General features: G+C 44.8%; 1 protein-coding gene and 1 long non-coding RNA gene across 7 annotated transcripts in view; both read right to left on the bottom strand.

The window, feature by feature from the left end:
- Positions 1-20,210, bottom strand: part of LOC132870601 (uncharacterized) — a 315,561-nt gene that overhangs the window by 263,459 nt on the left and 31,892 nt on the right. The window lies entirely within an intron of this gene.
- The window catches only part of LOC132870597 (NACHT, LRR and PYD domains-containing protein 12-like), a 136,739-nt gene that overhangs the window by 113,349 nt on the left and 3,180 nt on the right, over positions 1-20,210 (bottom strand). For all 5 annotated transcript variants that reach the window (XM_060904295.1, XM_060904297.1, XM_060904298.1 and 2 more), the window contains 4 exons: positions 18,440-18,490; positions 16,433-18,202; positions 15,742-15,936; positions 13,774-13,938 (listed from right to left, as the gene is read on the bottom strand). In XM_060904295.1, the coding sequence (XP_060760278.1) occupies positions 13,774-13,938; positions 15,742-15,936; positions 16,433-18,202; positions 18,440-18,490 (2,181 nt within the window). The remainder of the gene's footprint in view (positions 1-13,773; positions 13,939-15,741; positions 15,937-16,432; positions 18,203-18,439; positions 18,491-20,210) is intronic.

The following is a 20,210-nucleotide window of genomic DNA, read 5'->3' as shown; positions in this document are numbered from 1 at the left end:
TTGGCAGGGTCCATTTGGAGTTGGCCTGTCCGTACAATAAATCCCAGAAAGGAGACCTCGGGAACATGAAATTCGCATTTCTGGGCCTTGGCGAACAGATTGTTCTGTAGCAGCCTCTGGAGAACCTGGCGGACATGGTGGCGGTGCTCCTGCACGGTCTTGGAAAAGATAAGGATGTCGTCGAGGTAGACAAAAACGTATAGGTTAATCATGTCCCTTAAGACGTCGTTGATTAGGGCCTGAAAAACAGCTGGTGCGTTGGTGAGTCCGAAGGGCATCACCTGGTATTCGTAGTGCCCAGACGGGGTGTTAAAGGCAGTCTTCCACTCGTCTCCCTGTCGGATACGGATGAGGTGGTATGCGTTCCGTAGGTCCAACTTGGTGAAGACGGTGGCGCCTTGGAGCAGGTCGAAAGCTGTGGACATCAGCGGAAGGGGATATCGGTTGCGCACAGTGATCTTATTCAGGCCCCTGTAATCAATACATGGTCGGAGCCCCCCATCCTTCTTGCCGACAAAGAAGAAGCCGGCTCCAGCAGGTGAAGTGGAGGGTCGAATAAACCCAGAGACCAGGGCATCTTTGAGGTATTCCTCCATGGCCTTGCGTTCTGGCTGAGAGAGTGAAAACAGTCTGCCACAAGGAGGGGTAGTCCCAGGGAGCAAGTCGATGGCACAGTCGTAGGCCCGGTGCGGAGGAAGAACGGCGGCCCTGCTCTTGCTGAATACCTCCTTGAGATCCCAGTACTCTGTGGGAACTTGAGATAACTCGGTGAGATCAGGGGGCTCGGCAGGAGACACAGGAGAGCTAGAGAGCAGACAAGAGGCATGGCATGCAGGGCCCCATTCCACAACCTGGCTTGTTACCCAGTCTATGCGAGGGTTGTGGCGAGTAAGCCAAGGAAGGCCTAGAATAACTGGGAACTCAGGTGAAGGAATCAGGTGCAGGGATATTTCTTCCTTGTGACCTTGAGACTGGAGGAAAACTGGAGAAGTAACTTGGGTGACTCTTCCATCACCTAACGCTTGGCCATCGAGGGCAGACACAGACAGTGGGACTTCAAGAGGTGCAGTCGGAATATTGATGCTTTGGGCGAAGTGAATATCCATAAAGTTCCCAGCCGCCCCTGAGTCTATCAAAGCTTGACAAGAGTGGACAGACTCACCCCAGGAGATGGAGACCGGGATGTAGATTCCTTGGCCAGGGAGTCCGGGAGAGAGGGTAGGCCCCGTCACAACCCTCCCTCGGCTGGACGGGGCGGTCCTTTTCCCAAGAGTTCGGGACATGATGCTCGGAAGTGACCAGGCTTGCCACAGTAGATGCAGCACTTGTCCCTCCTTCTGCGCTCCCTCTCAGATGCGGAGAGGCGAGTACGACCCACTTGCATGGGTTCTGGACAGTCACTGAAGGAGGTAGACGGTCTCCAGGTAGAGGTAGGGAGGCTGGGGGGGCTCAAGGCTTGGTGGCGTTCTCTCATCCTGTTGTCCAGACGAATAGCATGTGAGATGAGGGTTTCGAGGTCACTTGGGCATCCAATAGAGGCCAGACTGTCCTTGATGGGGTCAGACAGACCATGGTGGAAGGCTGACACCAGGGCAGTCTCGTTCCATCCACTTACTGCTGCGAGTGTTCGGAACGAGATGGCGTAATCTGCGACGCTTCCTCCTTGCCGGATGGACATGAGCTTTCGGGCTGCGTCGGTACTGATGTCTGCCTGATCGAAGACCCGAAGCATCTCTTCAGAAAACAGCTGGAAATCAAAGCACTCAGGTCCCTGTCTTTGCCAGATAGCAGTAGCCCAGGCTCGCGCCTTACCAGCTAATAAGGTGATCACAAAGGCAATCTTGCGGCGATCTGTAGTGTAGGTGGTAGGCTGAAGCTCAAAGGTGAGTTGACACTGGGTAAGGAACTCTCGGCACTCACTGTGCTTGCCGTCATACCTCTGTGGTGCAGGAAGGCTGGGTTCGCGAGGTGAAGAAGGCAGCATTGCAGGAGGCACTGGAGCAGGAGTGGGAGCTGGATCAGGAGCAGGAACTGGATCAGGAGCAGGAGATGCAGGCAGAGATGTCAGCTGTGCCAAGGTTTTCCCAATTTGCTGAAGCAGTTCCTCGTGGCGAGCGAGGGCCTCACGTTGGCTGGTGAGCGTACGTCCATGAGCGTCCATGGTCGCTCCAAAGCGTGTCAAAGCTGCCATAATTCCCTGAAGGTTGGCCGGGTAGACAGTTGAAGCAGCCTCTGCTGAGTCGGTCATGACGGAGTCTTTCTGTTAGGGTTTTGCTGGGATTCGAACCTGGTTCGTTGGTGTGATAATCCAGCAAACCCCCACTAGGCCACCAGGGGGATGACTCAAATGCAGAGGCGTGAGGCGGAAGTAGAAAAAGAATCAAAAGGTTTATTTAAACTATATACACTATATACAGGGCAAAACAAAAGACAAAAAAAAAAACCAAAGAGTATAATCCAAAAGAAAAGCAAAGTGCAAAAATACAAAAGCTAAGAAGATCAAAAAACACAGTACAAAGGAAACTGGAGATAAACATAACAGCACAAAGACTCCGTGACAAGAGGACTGAACTCAGGGGTATAAATAGACAAACTAATTAAGGACACAGGTGAAGATAATTAGGCAATTAACACAAACACAAAACACAGGAACAGTGGCGGCCTCTAGAGGCCAAAATAAACACGACATGAAAAGGAAATAACAGCGGCCTCTAGAGGCCAAAACAGTCCTAGTCCTAACATCAGCAGCTGAAGCTGAACAGAGAACAGCAGAGAGACCATGAACTTTAATCAGAGAGAGAGAGAGGGAGAGACTGAATCTCAGATGGGTCTCTACTAGACTTATAGTGCACTACACAGGAGCAATAAACTTGTTTCTCCATCGTCTACACAGTGCATTTATAGAACACTATAGATTTATATTATTGAAGAAACAAGGAAGTAAACAAAGATCATTACCTCCGCCAAGGAGGTTATGTTTTCGCTAGCGTTGGTTTGTTTGTTTGTTGGTTTATCTATTAGCAGCATTACAGAGAAAGTTATGAACAGATTGCTCTGAAATTTTTTCCAGAGGTGTGACTGGGCACAAGTAACAATCCAGTAAATTTTGGCGGTGATCCGGATCACCTTCTGGATCCCAGATTTTTTTTAAACGATTCTTGGCAGAGGTCTGCGCTCTCCGAGTGCTTTTCTAGTTCCATATAAATCTTACAAATATTCAGCCATTCGTTCTCAAGATAGCGTGAGAACAACACTTGTGACATGCTTTTATGATTATTATTTTTAATTCACTGAGAAAAGTGATCTTTTTAGACAAACATAATCACATTGCTAGGACAACAGGATTGTTTACTAGTATCTGTGTCAGTAATGTGTATGCGTTATCCACGAGTGAAATTTAAACTTCATAAAAAGTGACACCTGTTGATTTGCAGATTTTGTTGCCAGTAAAAATGACATGGTTACAGAAAATTTCTGATGAGATTTTTAGAATTAGAAGCCTTTGTCACATATCCATTAGAGCACAGTGAAATTCATTCTCTGTATTTAACCCATCTGAAGTAGTGAAAATGCGCGCACACACATACACTGCACTCCAGCACCTGGCGATTTTTAAAAATGTAATAAGAAGCCTTTTTGATGTCTCTGCGTAACGAAGGGAAGCGTCATTTGTGTGTGTTTGTTAACGTTACAGGCGGATATCCGGTTTCAGCGCAAATGGCTGCACCTCACAAAGACTATTTTAAGCAATATCATTACTTTTAAAAAGCATAAATTGTTAAGTTTTAGTTTTCATTTGAACTTGCAGAAGCACATCATCCCTGGGTTTTGTTTGACTTTAAGCCTGAAATTTAAAAGTGTGCGTGGCTGCACTTGGCCATTTACGCTGTTGAAGACACTGAACCACTTCTAATTCCACTATTGTTTGTGACTTCTGTAAAGCTGCTTGGACCCTGATGACCACCGCTTATAGCAATATTTATTACTATATTTGAATAATTCAAAGTCAGTAGAAGGATGTTGTCATGGTTCTACTCCTTTTTATATTAAAGTCAATTTTAACTATTTAATTTCTTTTACCCCATCAGTTCTCTGGCATTAACGTCTCATTTTCGTTTCAAATTCTATATTCCTGAGATCATTTCCACCATGTCACTCAGTGCGTTTACATGCACATAGAGAAAATCGAATTTCTGCCGTTGCTTGACTGAAATCGAAGTTCTAAATGGCATGGAAACACCTTAGCTAGGCTGAAATTGAACCGAACTTGATTTCTCGTAATCGAGCTACACGACCTAGATTATGCGTTTTTGCCGAGCTACTTAGTGCATGTAAACCCTATCGAGCTACGTAGTCGAGCTACTTACTTCAGCACTGCCCCTTCCGGGAGTGACGAGACCACAAGCGGGAAACACAACAGCCTCGGTCGGCATGACAACAAGTAGCGAGCAGCAGAAGAGGTCAGGAGGAAGAGAAAATGGCGAGCAGAAGCATGTACTTCTGGAGCAATGAGGAGACAGAGTTCATGCTCATCAGCTCATTCTTATTGTGAACACGGAACTGATAACTTTGTTTATACTCTTGAATAGCTCTTCTTCATGACGACAACCGGAAGTGTACCAACACGATGGGGCATGTAGCGCCACCTGTGGCTCGGGTGCACAATGTACCTCACACAATAGCTCGATTTCCTTGTGTGCATGTAGGATTGGATTTCTCTGGCACCCCTGCTGGGATCCTTTGCTCGATTACCAACAGCAGCTCGATTTGGATGTGCATGTAAATGTACTGACTGCTGCTCACACAGAAGGCAGTTAGTTTGAGTCTCAGGTGCAGTTTGTGGGATTTGTTAGTGTTGTAGTAAATTTCACAGTCAGTATGTTTACATGCACATCCAAATCGAGCTGCTGTCGGTAATCGAGCTAAGGGTCCCAGCAGGGGTGCCAGAGAAATCCAATCCTACATGCACACAAGGAAATCGAGCTATTGTGTGAGGTACATTGTGCACCCAAGCCACAGGTGGCGCTACACGCCCCATCGTGTTGGTACACTTCCGGTTGTCATCATGAAGAAGAGCTATTCAAGAGTATAAACAAAGTTATCAGTTCCGTATTCACAAGAAGAATGAGCTGACGAGCATGAAGCTGAATGAGCATGAACTCTGTTTTCTCATTGCTCCAGAAGTGCACGCTTCTGCTTGCCATTTTCTCTTCCTCCTGACGTCTTCTGCTGCTCGCTATTTGTTGTCATGCCGACCAAGGCTGTTGTGTTTCCCGCTTGTGGTCTTGTCACTCGTCACTTCCGGAAGGGGCAGTGCTGAAGTAAGTAGCTCGACTACGTAGCTCGATAGGGTATACATGCACTAAGTAGCTCGGCAAAAATCGCATAATCTAGGTCGTGTAGCTCGATTACGAGAAATCAAGTTTGGTTCAATTTCAGCCTAGCTAAGGTGTTTCCATGCCATTTAGAACTTCGATTTCAGTCGAGCAACGGCAGAAATTCGATTTTCTCTATGTGCATGTAAACGCACTGAGTGAGTTCAGACACATTGCCGTTGGATCAAGTCCCGTTTTGTGCTGCAGCTTCTCACATACATGAGGTTGGGGTTGCACATTCTGTGCTACGCACTTCCTGGTTCCTGAGTTGTTTGCGATGAGTCTTTTTTCCACAAGTGTTGGCGTTAATCACTAATCTTTATTTTTTCTACAAACAATTTTACAGTAACCTCGTCATTTTTTTATTGTACTTTCACTTTCCTTTTTCCACCTCTCTTTTTTTTGGAAGAACCCCAAGACCGGAAGCTTTTTTTCCCCTCCTCCTGCGTAAAGACCACAAGCGGAGACCATCCACATCGGATCTGCTTTAATATCAACAGATCTTTGATTAAGGTACGTGAATCCTTTCATCATGGCACACCTTCAGCCTGTTCAGTGTGCTGAGTGCAGGATGTTTAGTCATTTTTCTTCCATCGCTAGCGATAGCTTTATTTGTGATAAGTGCAGATTAGTTAGCTCTCTGATGAAGAAGATTAGATTAGATTAGATTCACTTTATTCATCTCACATCGGGGAAATTCACGTGTTACAGTAGCAAGAAAATGTCAAACATATAACAAATAAAACTGAAATAAAAATTAGACAAATGAAGGATTAAATACAGAGGGCTATTTGCATTATCTACCGTGAAAAAGTATAGAAAAATTGCCTTATTGAGAGACTCAGAAAAATTGCACATTACAGGTAGACTCTGTATATATACACACACACACACACATAAATAATATATATATATATATATATATATATATATATATATATATATATATATATATATATATGCATAAAAATAGTTTAAGGCCTATATTATTGCACATAATTGCATTTATGAGAGATGGCAGAGGTAGTAGTGGTGAAGTAGTGCAAATATAACAGCAAACAGGTTAGGCTGGGCATACACTGTGCGATTTTTGGCCCGATTTTGACACGATTTTCACTCGTGCGACTATTTTGGAGATCGGGCCGATTTTTGGCTCAATCGTGCGTCTCGGATCATGTAGTATACATGGGGTAACGACAAGCGATTAACACCTCATGACCTCCTCCCGATCGATCGGATGAAAATCAAACATGTTTGAAATCCTGGTCGCCCATCGTGAGGCTATCGCACTGTTGAAGCAGTGTCACGAGCCGATTTACCTCAAGCTGTCACACTACACATGCGCGAACACAGATACGGAAGAGAAAACAAACACTGAGCAGCACTTCCGGTCTCCTCTTCTTCACGTTGCAGTTCCGGATACAAGAATCTGGAAGTATGGAAGTACAGTGTGAAGAGTCAGATCGCATCCGAGCATCGGATCGTATAGTGTGAGAACAGGAATCGTAAGCTGCGTGCTGTTTACCCCTGCAATTCACTCATACAGTGTGAGCAGCAGCTAAATACCGCGATTGAAAAAATCGCACAGTGTCTGCCCAGCCTTATTGGTGCTACATTACAAGTTGTGGGTGTTATACAGTCTGACAGCAGCGGGTATAAATGACCTGCGGTATCTCTCCTTCTTACACCGTGGGCGTAGCAATCTACTACTAAAAGAGCTACTTAAAGCCCCCACAGCCTCATGTAGGGGGTGAGAGGGGTTATCCATGATTGAGGTCAGCTTGGCTAACATCTTCCTCTCACCCACAACTTCAGTGGAGTCCAGAGGACAGTTCAAGACTGAGCCAGCCCTTCTGACCAGTTTATTAAGTTTCTTTCTGTCCCTTTCTGAACTTCCACAGCCCCAGCAGACCACAGCGTAGAAAATCGCTGATGCTACCACAGAGTCATAAAAAGTCCTAAGCAGTGTCCTGCACACACCAAAAGACCTCAGTCTTCTCAAGCGGTGGAGATGACTTTGGCCCTTCTTGTACAGGACATCTGTGTTGTTAGTCCAGTCCAGTTTGTTGTTGAGGTGAACACCCAGGTATTTGTACTCCTCCACGATCTCAATGTCCAAACCCTGGATGTTCACTGGTGCAATTTGAGGAACCATCCTTCTGAAATCGATCACCACCTCCTTTGTCTTGCTGGCGTTGATGCGCAGGTGGTTCAATTTGCACCAGGCAACAAAGTTGGTGATGACCTCTCTGTACTCCAGATCGTCCCCCTCTGACACACGTCCAACGATGGCTGTATTACAGTGCTAGAAGCGCGTATCCAGGCTTTAGAGAAGGCCAGTGAGAATGAGAACAGTGTAGTTTCTGTAGGGGAAAGTCTGGATGCCCTAGGTGGAGTTAGTAATCCCCCAACTCCAGCATTAGAGCCCTTACAGCGGGGCGAACGGGTGATGGCTTGGCAGCATAAGCGTAGAGCCAAAGCTACCGCTGAGGCTCGGCCACGGGAGCACCACTCCTCTCCACGTCACGTGTCAAACAGGTTTGCTCTCCTTAGTGACGCACCCGCTGAGAAACCTGAAAGAGCTCTGGTTATAGGGGACTCGATCATACGGCACGTGAAATTAGCTCAGCCTTTAGGGGCACCAGCAGCTTTAGTCAGGTGTATAGTGGGAGCCAGGGTGCTGGACATAGCAGGTAATCTTAGGGTCCTAGGCAAGCACAGGTTCTCAAAGATAGTTATCCATGCAGGAGCCAATGATATACACCTTCATCAGTCTGAGGTTACTCAGAGTAATGTTGTAGAGGTGTTTAAATTAGTGAAGGCGATGTCCGATGCTGTAGTATGCTCTGGCCCCATCCCAATGCGGCATGGCAATGTAGCTTACAGCAGGTTATGGTTGCTGAACTGCTGGTTGTCCAGGTGGTGCTCTGAAAACAGTGTGGGCTTTATAGATAATTGGGCTAATTTTGAGGGCACTGCTGGCCTGTTGGGGCGGGACGGTATCCATCCCACTCAGGAAGGTGCTGCTGTCATTTCCTACAGCATAGGTCATAGGCTAGGCTGACACTTGCACGATTCCGTGGCACGCATTGGCACGACTTGAGTCGTGCCAGTGCACAAACTAGTCGTAAACTGGCGTGAAGTGTGCGTAAACCCATCGTGACTGCGTGCCATGTCAGGACGAGAATTTTGAAATGTTCAAAATTTTGGTCACGACAAAATTTCGCGACCGGGTCGTGAACTATGCGCAAACTGTTCGTGATCTCGTCGTGAACTCGTCGGGACGATGCGGGAGGATGCGTGCCAGTGCGTGGAAGTGCGCGCCATGCCACAACTGTCACGAACTGCCATGAATAGTTCACGAACAGCTCACATCGAGTTCACGACATGTTCACGAATTGGTGCACGTTGCAGCGTGGCCATGCCTTCCCACTGACACGGTCACGCATTGATGGCACAAGCAGTTCACGACTAGTTTACGCACTTCACGAACAGTTTGCGCATGGCACGAGCAGTTCATGACGAGTTCACGAGCAGTTCACGACTACTGCACGACAGTGGCACTCGCGTCGGTGCGGGGGTGTATATATACGGCTTCCCGGACACTTCTCGCCATTCGCAATTTTTTTTCTTGCTTTTTCTTTAATGTCTTTTATTTTCTATTCCTTCATGACTTTTTTTGGGGGGGGGAGTTTCGTTTCTTTTATTTCAAAAATGGAACAACTGTGGATGCAGCTCATGAAGCTACTACCATTCTTTCTTGCCAAGGGACAGCACCAGCAGGGGACATGTAGTAATGTGACAGGTAGTCTCGCTGATCCTTTGCATCCTTCTGGGTATGATGGCCGGTTAGAGGCAGCAGCCCCTGCAGGTGTCGGTCAGTCCTCCATCCACCAGGGATCAGATCATGTGTGTCCGGATCTTCGCGGTCCACTTCTGAAATTGCTTGTGGGTATCTGATGAGGATGAGGTTGTGCATGACACAGGCGTGCCCAAGTCGGCACGACACCGTCCGAATTTCGCAAACTCGTCGTGCCAATGTGGGAAGTGCGTAAACTATGCGCAAACTATGCGTGAACTCGTCGTGCCAGTTCGTGAATGTGGACGGGCATGCATTCGTGAACTCGTCGTGAACTATGCGTGAACTAGTCGTGAACAGTGCGGGAGCCTCCCAGTTCATGCCCCAAAATGGCACGACTTGCCACGACAAAATCGTGGCCAAAAGTCGTGCAAGTGTCAGCCTACGGATAGTCTCAGAACAGGCCTAGTTAATTCCTGACAATCCAGAGCCAAGGCCAGGGAGCAGACGAACAGGCTAAACTGACTGTCTGCTAGCTGCAGAGTCGTCACTCAGGGTCCACTACATCGAGACTGTGTCTGTTCCCCGAGCTCAACAAAAAGGTAGAAATATTCAGAGAGTTTGTTCCAGTAACCTAATCAATATAAAATTCGATCATACTGGCTGTACAGCTGCTGCCAGCACCTTTCATCTAAAGGTGGGGCTATTAAATATGATATCTCTTACATCTAAAGCGCGAATGGTTAATGAACTCATGATGGATCAGGAGTTTAATGTACTTTGTTTAACTGAAACATGGATTAAGCCAAATGAATATATAGCATTAAATGAAGCGAGTCCTCCTGGATACAGTTATATACACCAGCCTCGTCAAACTGGCAGAGGAGGAGGCGTTGCGGTTATTTATAATGATTATCTAGGTGTAACACACAAACCTGGTTATAAATTTAATACATTTGAAGTTCTTCACACTCATATAATGTATGTAGCCTCCAAAAACTGGGCTATCCAGTTAACTCCGTTACTTATTATTTACAGGCCCCCGGGGCCATATTCTGAGTTTCTTTCTGAATTTGCAGATTTTATCTCAGATCTGGTTATTTCCTTAGACAAAGCTTTAGTTGTCTGAGATTTTAATATTCACTTCGATAACCCAGAAGATCCTTTGAAAACAGCGTTTGTGTCCATTTTAGATTCAGTAGGGATTAATCAGAATGTCATAGGACCGACCCATAATGGTGGTCACACCCTCGATCTAATACTAACATTTGGGTTAAACGTAGAAAATATAGTCACACTTCCACAGTCTGAAGTTATCTCAGATCATTATCTCATCTCATTCAAACTATGTCTGAGTAATAATATATGCACCTCACCACGTGACTGTATTAAACGTACATTCATGTCAACTACTGCACAGAGCTTTATAAATGATCTCCCAGAGTTATCAGCTTTGATTGGGTCACTGTCAGCCCCTGCAGAACTTGATCAGGCAACTGAATGCTTAGAGTCAACGTTCCGCCATACTTTAGATAATGTAGCTCCTCTTAAAAGGAAAATGGTCAGAGACAAAAAATTAGCTCCCTGGTATAATGATGACACTCACACATTAAAACAGACCACTCGAAAATTGGAACATAAATGGCATCAAACAAAATTGATAGCATTCAAATTAGCATGGAAGGAGAGCTTCCTGAAGTAAAGAAAAGCTCTTAGTGCTGCGAGATCAACATATCTCTCCTCCCTAATAGAAGATAACAAAAATAATCCTAGATTCCTATTTAATACTGTAGCAAAATTAACCAGGAATAAGTCCACTATAGACACATGCACACCTACACTATGTAGTAGCAATGACTTCATGAATATTTTAATGACAAAATTGAGAATATCCGACAAAAAATTCAAACTACTAATTTAAGGTCAGACAATGTAAGTGACCCTGTAGTTAACTATATAACTATCAGATCAGCAATTAGAATGTTTTACTCTCCTTAGCGAAACTGAATTACTTTCATTAATCTCCGCATCAAAAGCCTCAACTTGTGTACTAGATCCCTTACCTACACATCTATTCAAACAGATAATACCTGAAGTAACTGAACCGCTTCTAAAAATAATATTCTCTTACGATTGGATATGTACCCAAATCCTTTAAACTAGCAGTTATCAAACCCCTGATTAAAAAACCTGACCTTGATCCCTGTCAGCTGTTCAATTATCGGCCAATATCAAACCTCCCCTTTATCTCCAAGATCCTTGAAAAAGCTGTGGCACAGCAGTTATGCTCATATTTACATAGGAATAACATCCATGAAATGTATCAGTCAGGATTTAGACCTCATCATAGCACAGAGACAGCACTGGTTAAAGTAGTAAATGACCTACTGTTGGCGTCTGATCAGGGCTGTGTCTCGCTGCTTGTGTTGCTTGACCTTAGTGCAGCATTTGATACCATTGATCATTCCATTCTTCTGGATAGACTAGAAAATGTTGTGGGAGTTAAGGGAACGTCTCTCTCCTGGCTCAGCTCTTATTTAACTGATTGCTATCAGTGTGTTGATATAAATGGTGATATTTCTAGACGTACTGAGGTAAAGTTTGGTGTTCCACAAGGTTCTGTCTTGGGTCCACTGCTTTTTTCTTTATATATGTTACCTCTGGGTGATATTATTAATAAACGCGGTATTAGTTTCCACTGTTATGCTGATGACACACAGTTGTATGTTTCTGCAAAACCTGATGAGAGACACCAGCTTAATAGAATTGAGGAATGTGTGAAGGATATTAGACACGAGATGCTTATTAACTTCCTTCTGCTTAATTCTGACAAGACTGAAGTACTTGTACTCGGACCACATGCAGCTAGAAGTAAGTATTCTGATTCCACAGTAACTCTGGATGGTCTTTCTGTTTCTTCACGTGCAGCAGTAAAAGACCTCGGAGTGATTATTGACCCCAGTCCTTCATTCGAAATTCAGATTGATAACATTACCCAGATAGCTTTCTTTCATCTCAGAAATATTGCTAAGATAAGAAATTTAATGTCACTACATGATGCGGAAAAACTAGTTCATGCTTTTGTTCCCTCCAGGTTGGATTATTGTAATGCCTTACTGTCTGGATGTTCCAATAAGTGCATAAACAAGCTCCAGTTAGTTCAAAATGCAGCAGCAAGAGTCCTTACTAGAACTAGAAAATATGACCACATCACCCCTGTCTTATCCACACGGCAGTGGCTCCCAATCAAATTTCGTATTGGTTTATAAAAATACTACTATTGACCTTTAAAGCACTGAATGGTCTCGCACCACAGTACCTGAGTGAACTTCTGGTCCTCTATGACCCGCCACGCCTACTTAGATCAAAAGGTGCCATCTATCTGCTGGTACCTCGTATAGTGAAGGCTACATCAGGGGGCAGAGCCTTTTCTTACAAAGCCCCACAGTTATGGAACAGCCTTCCAAGTAGTGTTCAGAAATCAGATACAGTCTCAGTGTTTAAGTCTCGGCTGAAAACGTATCTGTTTAGTCAAGCCTTGTGTTAATGGTGTTTATGAGGTAAAGGTGTAGATCTGGAGGGTCCTCAGACAGAGTGTTTTGGTAAACTGGAATGTATGGATGCTGTCAGTCTCCACTCGCTTGCTCACTCGATTTTGTTGATGGTGTAGTGGCTGCTGCTTTATGTCCCGGGGCCCCCCTCATGCCTGTGTTACCTTCTGGCTCTCCCTTTTTAGTTATGCTGTCATAGTTTTGCCAGAGTCCCTGCTGGTACTCAGTGCAATATGTATACTGTTCCTACTTATTCAGGTGACGTTGGGCATACCTAACAACCTGTGTTTTCTCTCTCTTCCCCCCCGCCCCAGTCTGTCCCTCTGAGTTACATGTTGGTCCTGAGATCAAGATGCTGAACCTCTTCTGCTCCTCAGACCTGCCTGATCCATCCTGGTGCCCTGTGTCTGGCTGGACTCTCATCACATCGCTCCTGTGGAGGACGGCCTCATATGGACAGTTGAAAGTCACACTTGGAAGATGCTCTGGACTCTTACAGTAATGCTTTTGTGGCTGAGGACTACAGTTGACTTGCTAACTTTAGGACTGCAGTTGTCATGAATAGCTTTGCACTCAAGTTTCCATCAATGAAGAGTTTATAACATCAACAAAACTTACTTCATGTTAAAACTGTTAATATTATAGTCATATTGTCTGTTGTTGCCCAAATGAGGATGGGTTCCCTTTTGAGTCTGGTTCCTCTCGAGGTTTCTTCTTCATGTCGTCTGAGGGAGTTTTTCCTTGCCACCGTCGCTTCATCATTGGGGATAGATTACGGATAAAATTAGCTTATGTTTTAAGTCATTCAAATTCTGTAAAGCTGCTTTGCAACAATGTTTATTGTTAAAAGCACTATACAAATAAACTTGACTTGACTTACGTCCATCTGACCCAAAGACTCTGACAAATCATCAGTGTGCAGTGAACAGAAACAATCTTCCTCCTCAGGACACTGATGATGAAGCTAAAACCTCTGCTTCAGTCTCACTATTAGAGAATGTGTCTTACTGAGGAGCAGGTCATGTGACTCTCAGAGAGAAGATCTTACCCCAGTTTACAGTGAGGATTCTCCAGTCCAGCACAGAGATGCTTCACTCCTGAGTCTCCCAGATTATTCTCAGACAGATTCAGGTCTCTCAGGTGTGAGGGGTTTGATCTCAGAGCTGAACTCAGAGCAGCACAGCCTTCATCTGAGACACCACAACGCGACAACCTGCAGAGACACAATGACACACACTTCATCAACAGATTTCCATCTTGGTTTAATACTGACTTTAAAGATGATGAGTCTGATGTTGGACTGTTTCCTTTCTCTTGTCCAAATCACAAGATATTATTAACTCTGACCAATTATTGCTGCTGTTATTGAGAATTCCTGACATTAAGTGTACAAGAGGTGTAAAGGTATTCCTGACTTACTAAAAAAAAAAAAACCTGACTCATGTGTTTAACTGTATTTTCATCCCCATGTATGAAATTCTCAGTGTGTTTAATTAGTGCTTTAAAGGGCTGATGACACGAACATGACTCTATGCAATTTCTTAAATAAACTATACAACATGGCAAACATGTTAGATTTCTGTAATAATTACATGAAAAGAAGCTGTTGTTACGCAAATATCCAACTTTTAATTGCACAGCGCAAGAAAACTGGGTCCGTGGCTCGCGGCCATGTTGTGACGTCAGCGGGAGAACATGCTGCGGTTCACTGGCTGTTCTACTCTGGTTCTACTCAATGGAAATGGCGCATGAAAATGCCGGTGAACTCTCTAGTGCTAGCTCTTCCTCTTCTGGGAGTCTAGAATTGTGTTGATCTCTTCCGAATAGAATATATGATAGTCTACCCTCTTTACCCTTTGCCTCTCGTTGCTAGGTGGCAGTTACATGAAAGCCGCAAGCTTTCACAAGCAAATACATGACTGATATCACGCTGACTTTATGATTACATTTATGATTATCATGTAGAATCTATAGCTCTACGTACCTTTATCTTATGTCATTTCACAACACATGTTCTGACAGGAGGACTGTCTTTGGATCCGGCATAGCTACTAGTAGACCCCCTCCGGAATACTGGCAGTGTTGCCAGATTGGGAGGAATCCTGCCCAGTTGGGCGGTTTCAAGTGCATTTTGGTGGGTTTTGAACATATTTTGGGCTGGAAAACTTCAGCAGATACTGGCAACAGATACTGCTGACGTTTTCCAGCCCAAAATATTTTCAAAACCCACCAAAATGCACTTGAAACCGCCCAACTGGACGGGAAACCTCCCAATCTGGCAACACTGTGTAGGCACTGCTGATGGTAGTAACACATGTTTGTGCTGAACTGAACACCCAAGAGATTCTTTTAAGCTGGGAAGGGTGTCAAAACAATCCAAATCGAAGTGTTCAGAGCACAGGACGGATGTTGGTGAGGGCTCCCACTTGTCACGAGTGCGCCTGACTTGCTTCACCCACTTCGCATGCAGCTCGGGATCTCTGGGAAACTTGAATAAACTTACCCCATCCTTGTGGGTTTTGGAGCAAAAGCCGGCAACACAACGCGAAGGCATAATAAATATATATATATATATATATATATATATATATATATATATATATATATATATATATATATGTATAATAATGTATAATAAAAATACTAATAATGATAAACTGAACACCTGTCACATCAACAACAAACTGGTAAGTGAGGAGGAAGGTTCTTTCGCTGACGTCATATAGCTCCTCCTCCTCATTCGTCTCCTGGGTGCTGCAGCCCCGTCAAATTTGCCCAAATAGCCGCGTTTATCATCATAACTTGTAAAATAGGCACCTTCGTGAATTAATATATGGATCATCGGGAATTACTTTTTATGTTATAAAACATCGCCAAAGATGTCAAAAACGTGTCATCAGCACTTTAATGCAGAAGTGATGAAGTTAATGAGGGATATATTTGTTCTGCATGTTGTATCATTACAGGAAACTCCAACTGAAAATCAATAATGAACAGAACAGAGAGATGATCTTACTCCAGTTTCTCCACTTTACAGTGAGGATTCTCCAGTACAGCACAGAGACGCTTCACTCCTGAGTCTTTTAGTTTATTCCGAGACAGATCCAGTCTCTTCACAGTCAGATGCAGTTCTCTCAGACTGGAGGTTTCTGAGTTGAGCACTGAGACCAGAGCTTCAGCGCTTCTCCTTTCAATTGTATCACACCTGATCCTGAAGGAAATAAAATAAAACATCATAAACTCACACAAATGATCAAACTGGTCCTCAAATCTTGTCCAAAGTACAAACTCCAAGTCAACAATACACTGAAATGCTGTAACAGTAATTCACAGTTGGAGTTGTTCGGATTTGAGTTTTCTGCTGCACACGTCATCACTGAAACATGGAAGAAACACGCAACATAAAATAGCTAGCCATTACTTCCATCTTCAGCTCACAGCTTCTTGGAACAAAATGGCAGAACATAAGACGTAAACGTTTTTCTCCTTAAATGACATCAACTGGTTTCCACTTATTTAATAGCCAAACTTCAGTTTTATTCAATTCTACATGCAACTGTTTTCCCCTCATTTATCTCCTGATCTATTTGTATTCACACACACTGTATCACCTGAAACTCAAAACATCCCAAAGTGTGTTTCTGTCAAAGTGCTTTCAGTTTCTCGGACAGGGGAACAGTAGAACAGTTCTATTCAGCTTTACTTACACGGCTTTTCTGGATGCTGCAATCACAGGCATCACCCTCACAAGGACCCAACCTGGTATCTCTTCTGTCCTGGTATATTCACTCAGATCAAACTCCTCCAGCTCCTGTGCTGAAGTCAGTAACACAAACGCCAGAGCAGACCACTGTGAAGGAGAGAGTTCACTTTGTTTCCCAGATTTCAAGTAGCGTTGGATTTCCTCCACGAGGGAATCATCACCCAGTTCATTCAGACAGCAGAACATATTGATGGATTTTTCTGCAGGAAGATCATCTCTACTGATCTTCTTCTTAATGTACTGAACTGTTTCCTCTTTGCTCTGGGAGCTACTTCCTCTCTGTGTTACGAAGGCATGTAAGAGTTTCTGATTGGACTCCAGTGAGAGACCCAGAAGAAAGCGGAGGAACAGATCCAGATGTCCAGTCCGACTTTTTAAGGTCTGATCTACAGCACGCCTGTGTACATCTGAAATTGTCTTAAAGGACCGACTCTGATCAAGAACATTTCTCTTTTCCTTCATGAAGGTCAGATGCACATACAGAGCTGCGAGATGCTCCTGAACGCTCAGATGAACAAAGCAGTACACTTTACTCTGGTGAAGTCCAACCTCCTCTCTGAAGATCTGCGTACACACGCCTGAGAACACTGCTGCTTCTGTCACATCAATGCCACACTCTCTCAGGTCTTCCTCATAGAAGATCAGATTGCCTTTCTCCAGCTGCTCAAAAGCCAGTTTTCCCAGTTTGAGCAGCATTTCTTCATCACTCTCCTGCTTCTTTGAGTATTTTTCTCTGATGACATTTGTCTGAATGATGAGGAAGTGTGTGTACATTTGAGTCAGAGTCTTGGGGATCTCTCCACTCTCTGCTTCACCCAACATTCTCTCTAGAACAGCGGCTGAAATCCAGCAGAAGACTGGGATGTGACACATGATGTAGAGGCTTCTTAATGACTTCAGGTGTGTGATGATGTTCTCGGCCAGGCTCTGATCACTGACCCTCTTCCTGAAATACTCCTCCTTCTGTGGGTCACTGAACCCTCGTACCTCTGTGACTCGATGGACGTACTCGGAGGGGATTTGATCAGCTGCTGCTGGTCGGGAGGTGATCCAGATGAGAGCAGAGGGAAGCAGATTCCCTTTGATCAGGTTTATCAGCAGCACACGCACTGATGCTGATTCAGTTACATCACACACTGTCACTGTGTTCCGGAAATCCAGAGGGAAATGACACTCGTCCAATCCATCAAAAACGAACAGAGCCTTTTCCAACCTGGACATTTCTGTTTCTTTTGTTTCCTTAAAACAGACATGAAGGAGCTCCATCAGACTCCGTTCTTGGTCCTCCATCAGATTCAGCTCTCTGAAAGGAAGTGGAAATATGAGGGGGACGTCCTGATTTGCTTTCCCTTCAGCCCAGTCCACAATGAACTTCTGCACAGAGACTGTTTTTCCGATACCAGCCACTCCCTTTGTCACTACAGTTCTGATGGGTTCGTCTTCTTCAGATAAGGGCTTAAAGATGTCGCTGCATTTGATTGGTGTTTCCCCTGTTGTTTTTCTCCTGGACGATGCCTCGATCCGTCTCATCTCATGTTCTTTATTGACATCTCCACTGTCTCCCTCTGTGATGTAGAGCTCGGTGTAGATCTCATTCAGGAGTGCTCGCTTTTCCTGCTTTATCATCACTCCATTTAAACACTGAAACTTCTCCTTCAGATTTAATCTGAACTTTTTCTGGAATTCCTTTACAGCAGGAGATTCTGGGGCGTGTCTGTATGACAGGGTGAAATAAGAAGACATGGTGAGACCTGGGCTCCAATTATTACAGTTTAACATCACAGTTTTTCTGACTGGTTTCCACAGATAACCGTTATTTATGATGCTAACACTATGGATTTACCTGATTTGACTATGTTTTCTATAATCTAATCCTGTAGATAATAACAGCAGAGAGGTTTATAATACCATTGCGTCAATGTCACAGTCATGGTGTTGGGTTTGATCTTACCTTGCATCTATGATGATATTTTTTATTCTGTCTCCTGTCTTCTGTAAATCACTGGGAACAAAAATAGTTGCTGTTAAAGACAATAACTTTCATCCCTTTAATACTGTAGTCTCAGCTTTAGCCTGAATTTTACTGCAATAAATGTAGTCAGTAAATAATTATTTAGAGAACACAGTACTAAATACATGCCTGTCTGTTATAGGTCATGCACTGCTAACATATAACAGACAGGCACGGCTGGACATCGTTAACACACACAGCCATTTGGAATTTACTGGCTTTATACCACCGGAGCTACAACTCCTTGTTTGCTCCTGCAACCACCACCAGCCCCAGGAAGGTCCTGAAGCACCAGGCCCAAGTGAGCATGCTGACCCCAAGGAGAGTGCTCTGGAGACAGTGACGCAAGCGAGGCAAGGGAGGGCTCCATCCTAGGCTAAAAGCTCGCACTAGCCGACCACCGCTACCCAGCCTCCTGCTAGCCAATGTGCGGTCACTGGAAAACAAACTGGACGAATTAAGAGCCAGAATCACAGCTTAGTGGGAAATAAGAGTGCACTGCGCTCTAATTTTCACTGAGACCTGGCTCTCAGACAAAATCCCAGAATGCGCCATTCAGCTACAGACTTACTCTGTACACCGGGGAGACCAGACCGCAGCCCCCGGTAAGGCTAATGGGGGAGGTGTGTGTGTGTTTATTAACAACTCTTGGTGTGGAGATATACAGACTGTCTATAAGCACTGTTCACCAGATGTGGAGCTGTTATTGCTGAAATGCCACCACTATTATCTACCAACGGAATCCACTGCTGTGCTTTTGGCCACTGTTTACATCCCCCTGCGAGCTAACTCCACAGCAGCACTCAGCAAACTCCACGATGACATCGGCATGTTAGAGACGGGTCATCCTGACGCTGTTATCATCGCCAGTGACTTTAATCAGTGCAATTTACAGACTGTATTCCCTAAAATGTTATCAACATGTGGACATCCCCATCCGTGATAAGAACACACTGGACCATGTTTACAGCAACATACGTGGTGCATACAGGGCTGCACCCCACCCCCACTTCGAACACTCGGACCACCTCTCTTTGTTCCTGTACTCGGCCTACAGACAAAGACTAAAACAAACAAACCCTGTCACGAAACAAGTCAAACTCTGGAGCCCAAAGACTGAGAGCACCCTTCAGGACTGTTTTGCTCAGACAGACTGGGATGTGTTTAAAGCTGCAGCCACTTTGGAGGACTCTTCTGTCAGTACACAGGACTGTGCTGATGTACCCAGTCACATATTATACTCAGCATATGTGTCTGCAACATCGTGCCCATCATATAGATCAGGAAGTTCCCCAACCAAAAGCCCTGGGTAAACAGTCAGGTACGACGCATGCCGCGTGCTCGCTCTCTTGCATTGAGATCAGGCAATGAGACGGAGTGCAAAGCAGTGAAGTATGGACTGAGGAAAGCCATTACAGCGGCCAAGAGACAGTACAGAGAGAAGCTGGACGGTTTCTATTCTACTGCTGACCCTGGGTGGATGTGGCAAGGCCTGCAGCACGTAACAGACTAAAGGACCATCACCAGCTCCACATACAGCCTGCCGGATGACCTCAACACTTTCTACACCCGCTTTGAGACCTCCACCTACAGCACAGAGAGGAGGCGTGTGCGCGCACACACACACACCTGGACCACCCACCAACAGTCTTATCAGGCCAGGTACACAAAGTTCTGAGGAAGATCAACCCCAGACAACATCCCTGGGCAA

Source organism: Neoarius graeffei, chromosome 22 (genome assembly GCF_027579695.1).
Source record: "Neoarius graeffei isolate fNeoGra1 chromosome 22, fNeoGra1.pri, whole genome shotgun sequence".
Taxonomy (NCBI): Eukaryota; Metazoa; Chordata; class Actinopteri; order Siluriformes; family Ariidae; genus Neoarius; species Neoarius graeffei.
This window is presented reverse-complemented; position numbering and strand designations above follow the sequence as displayed.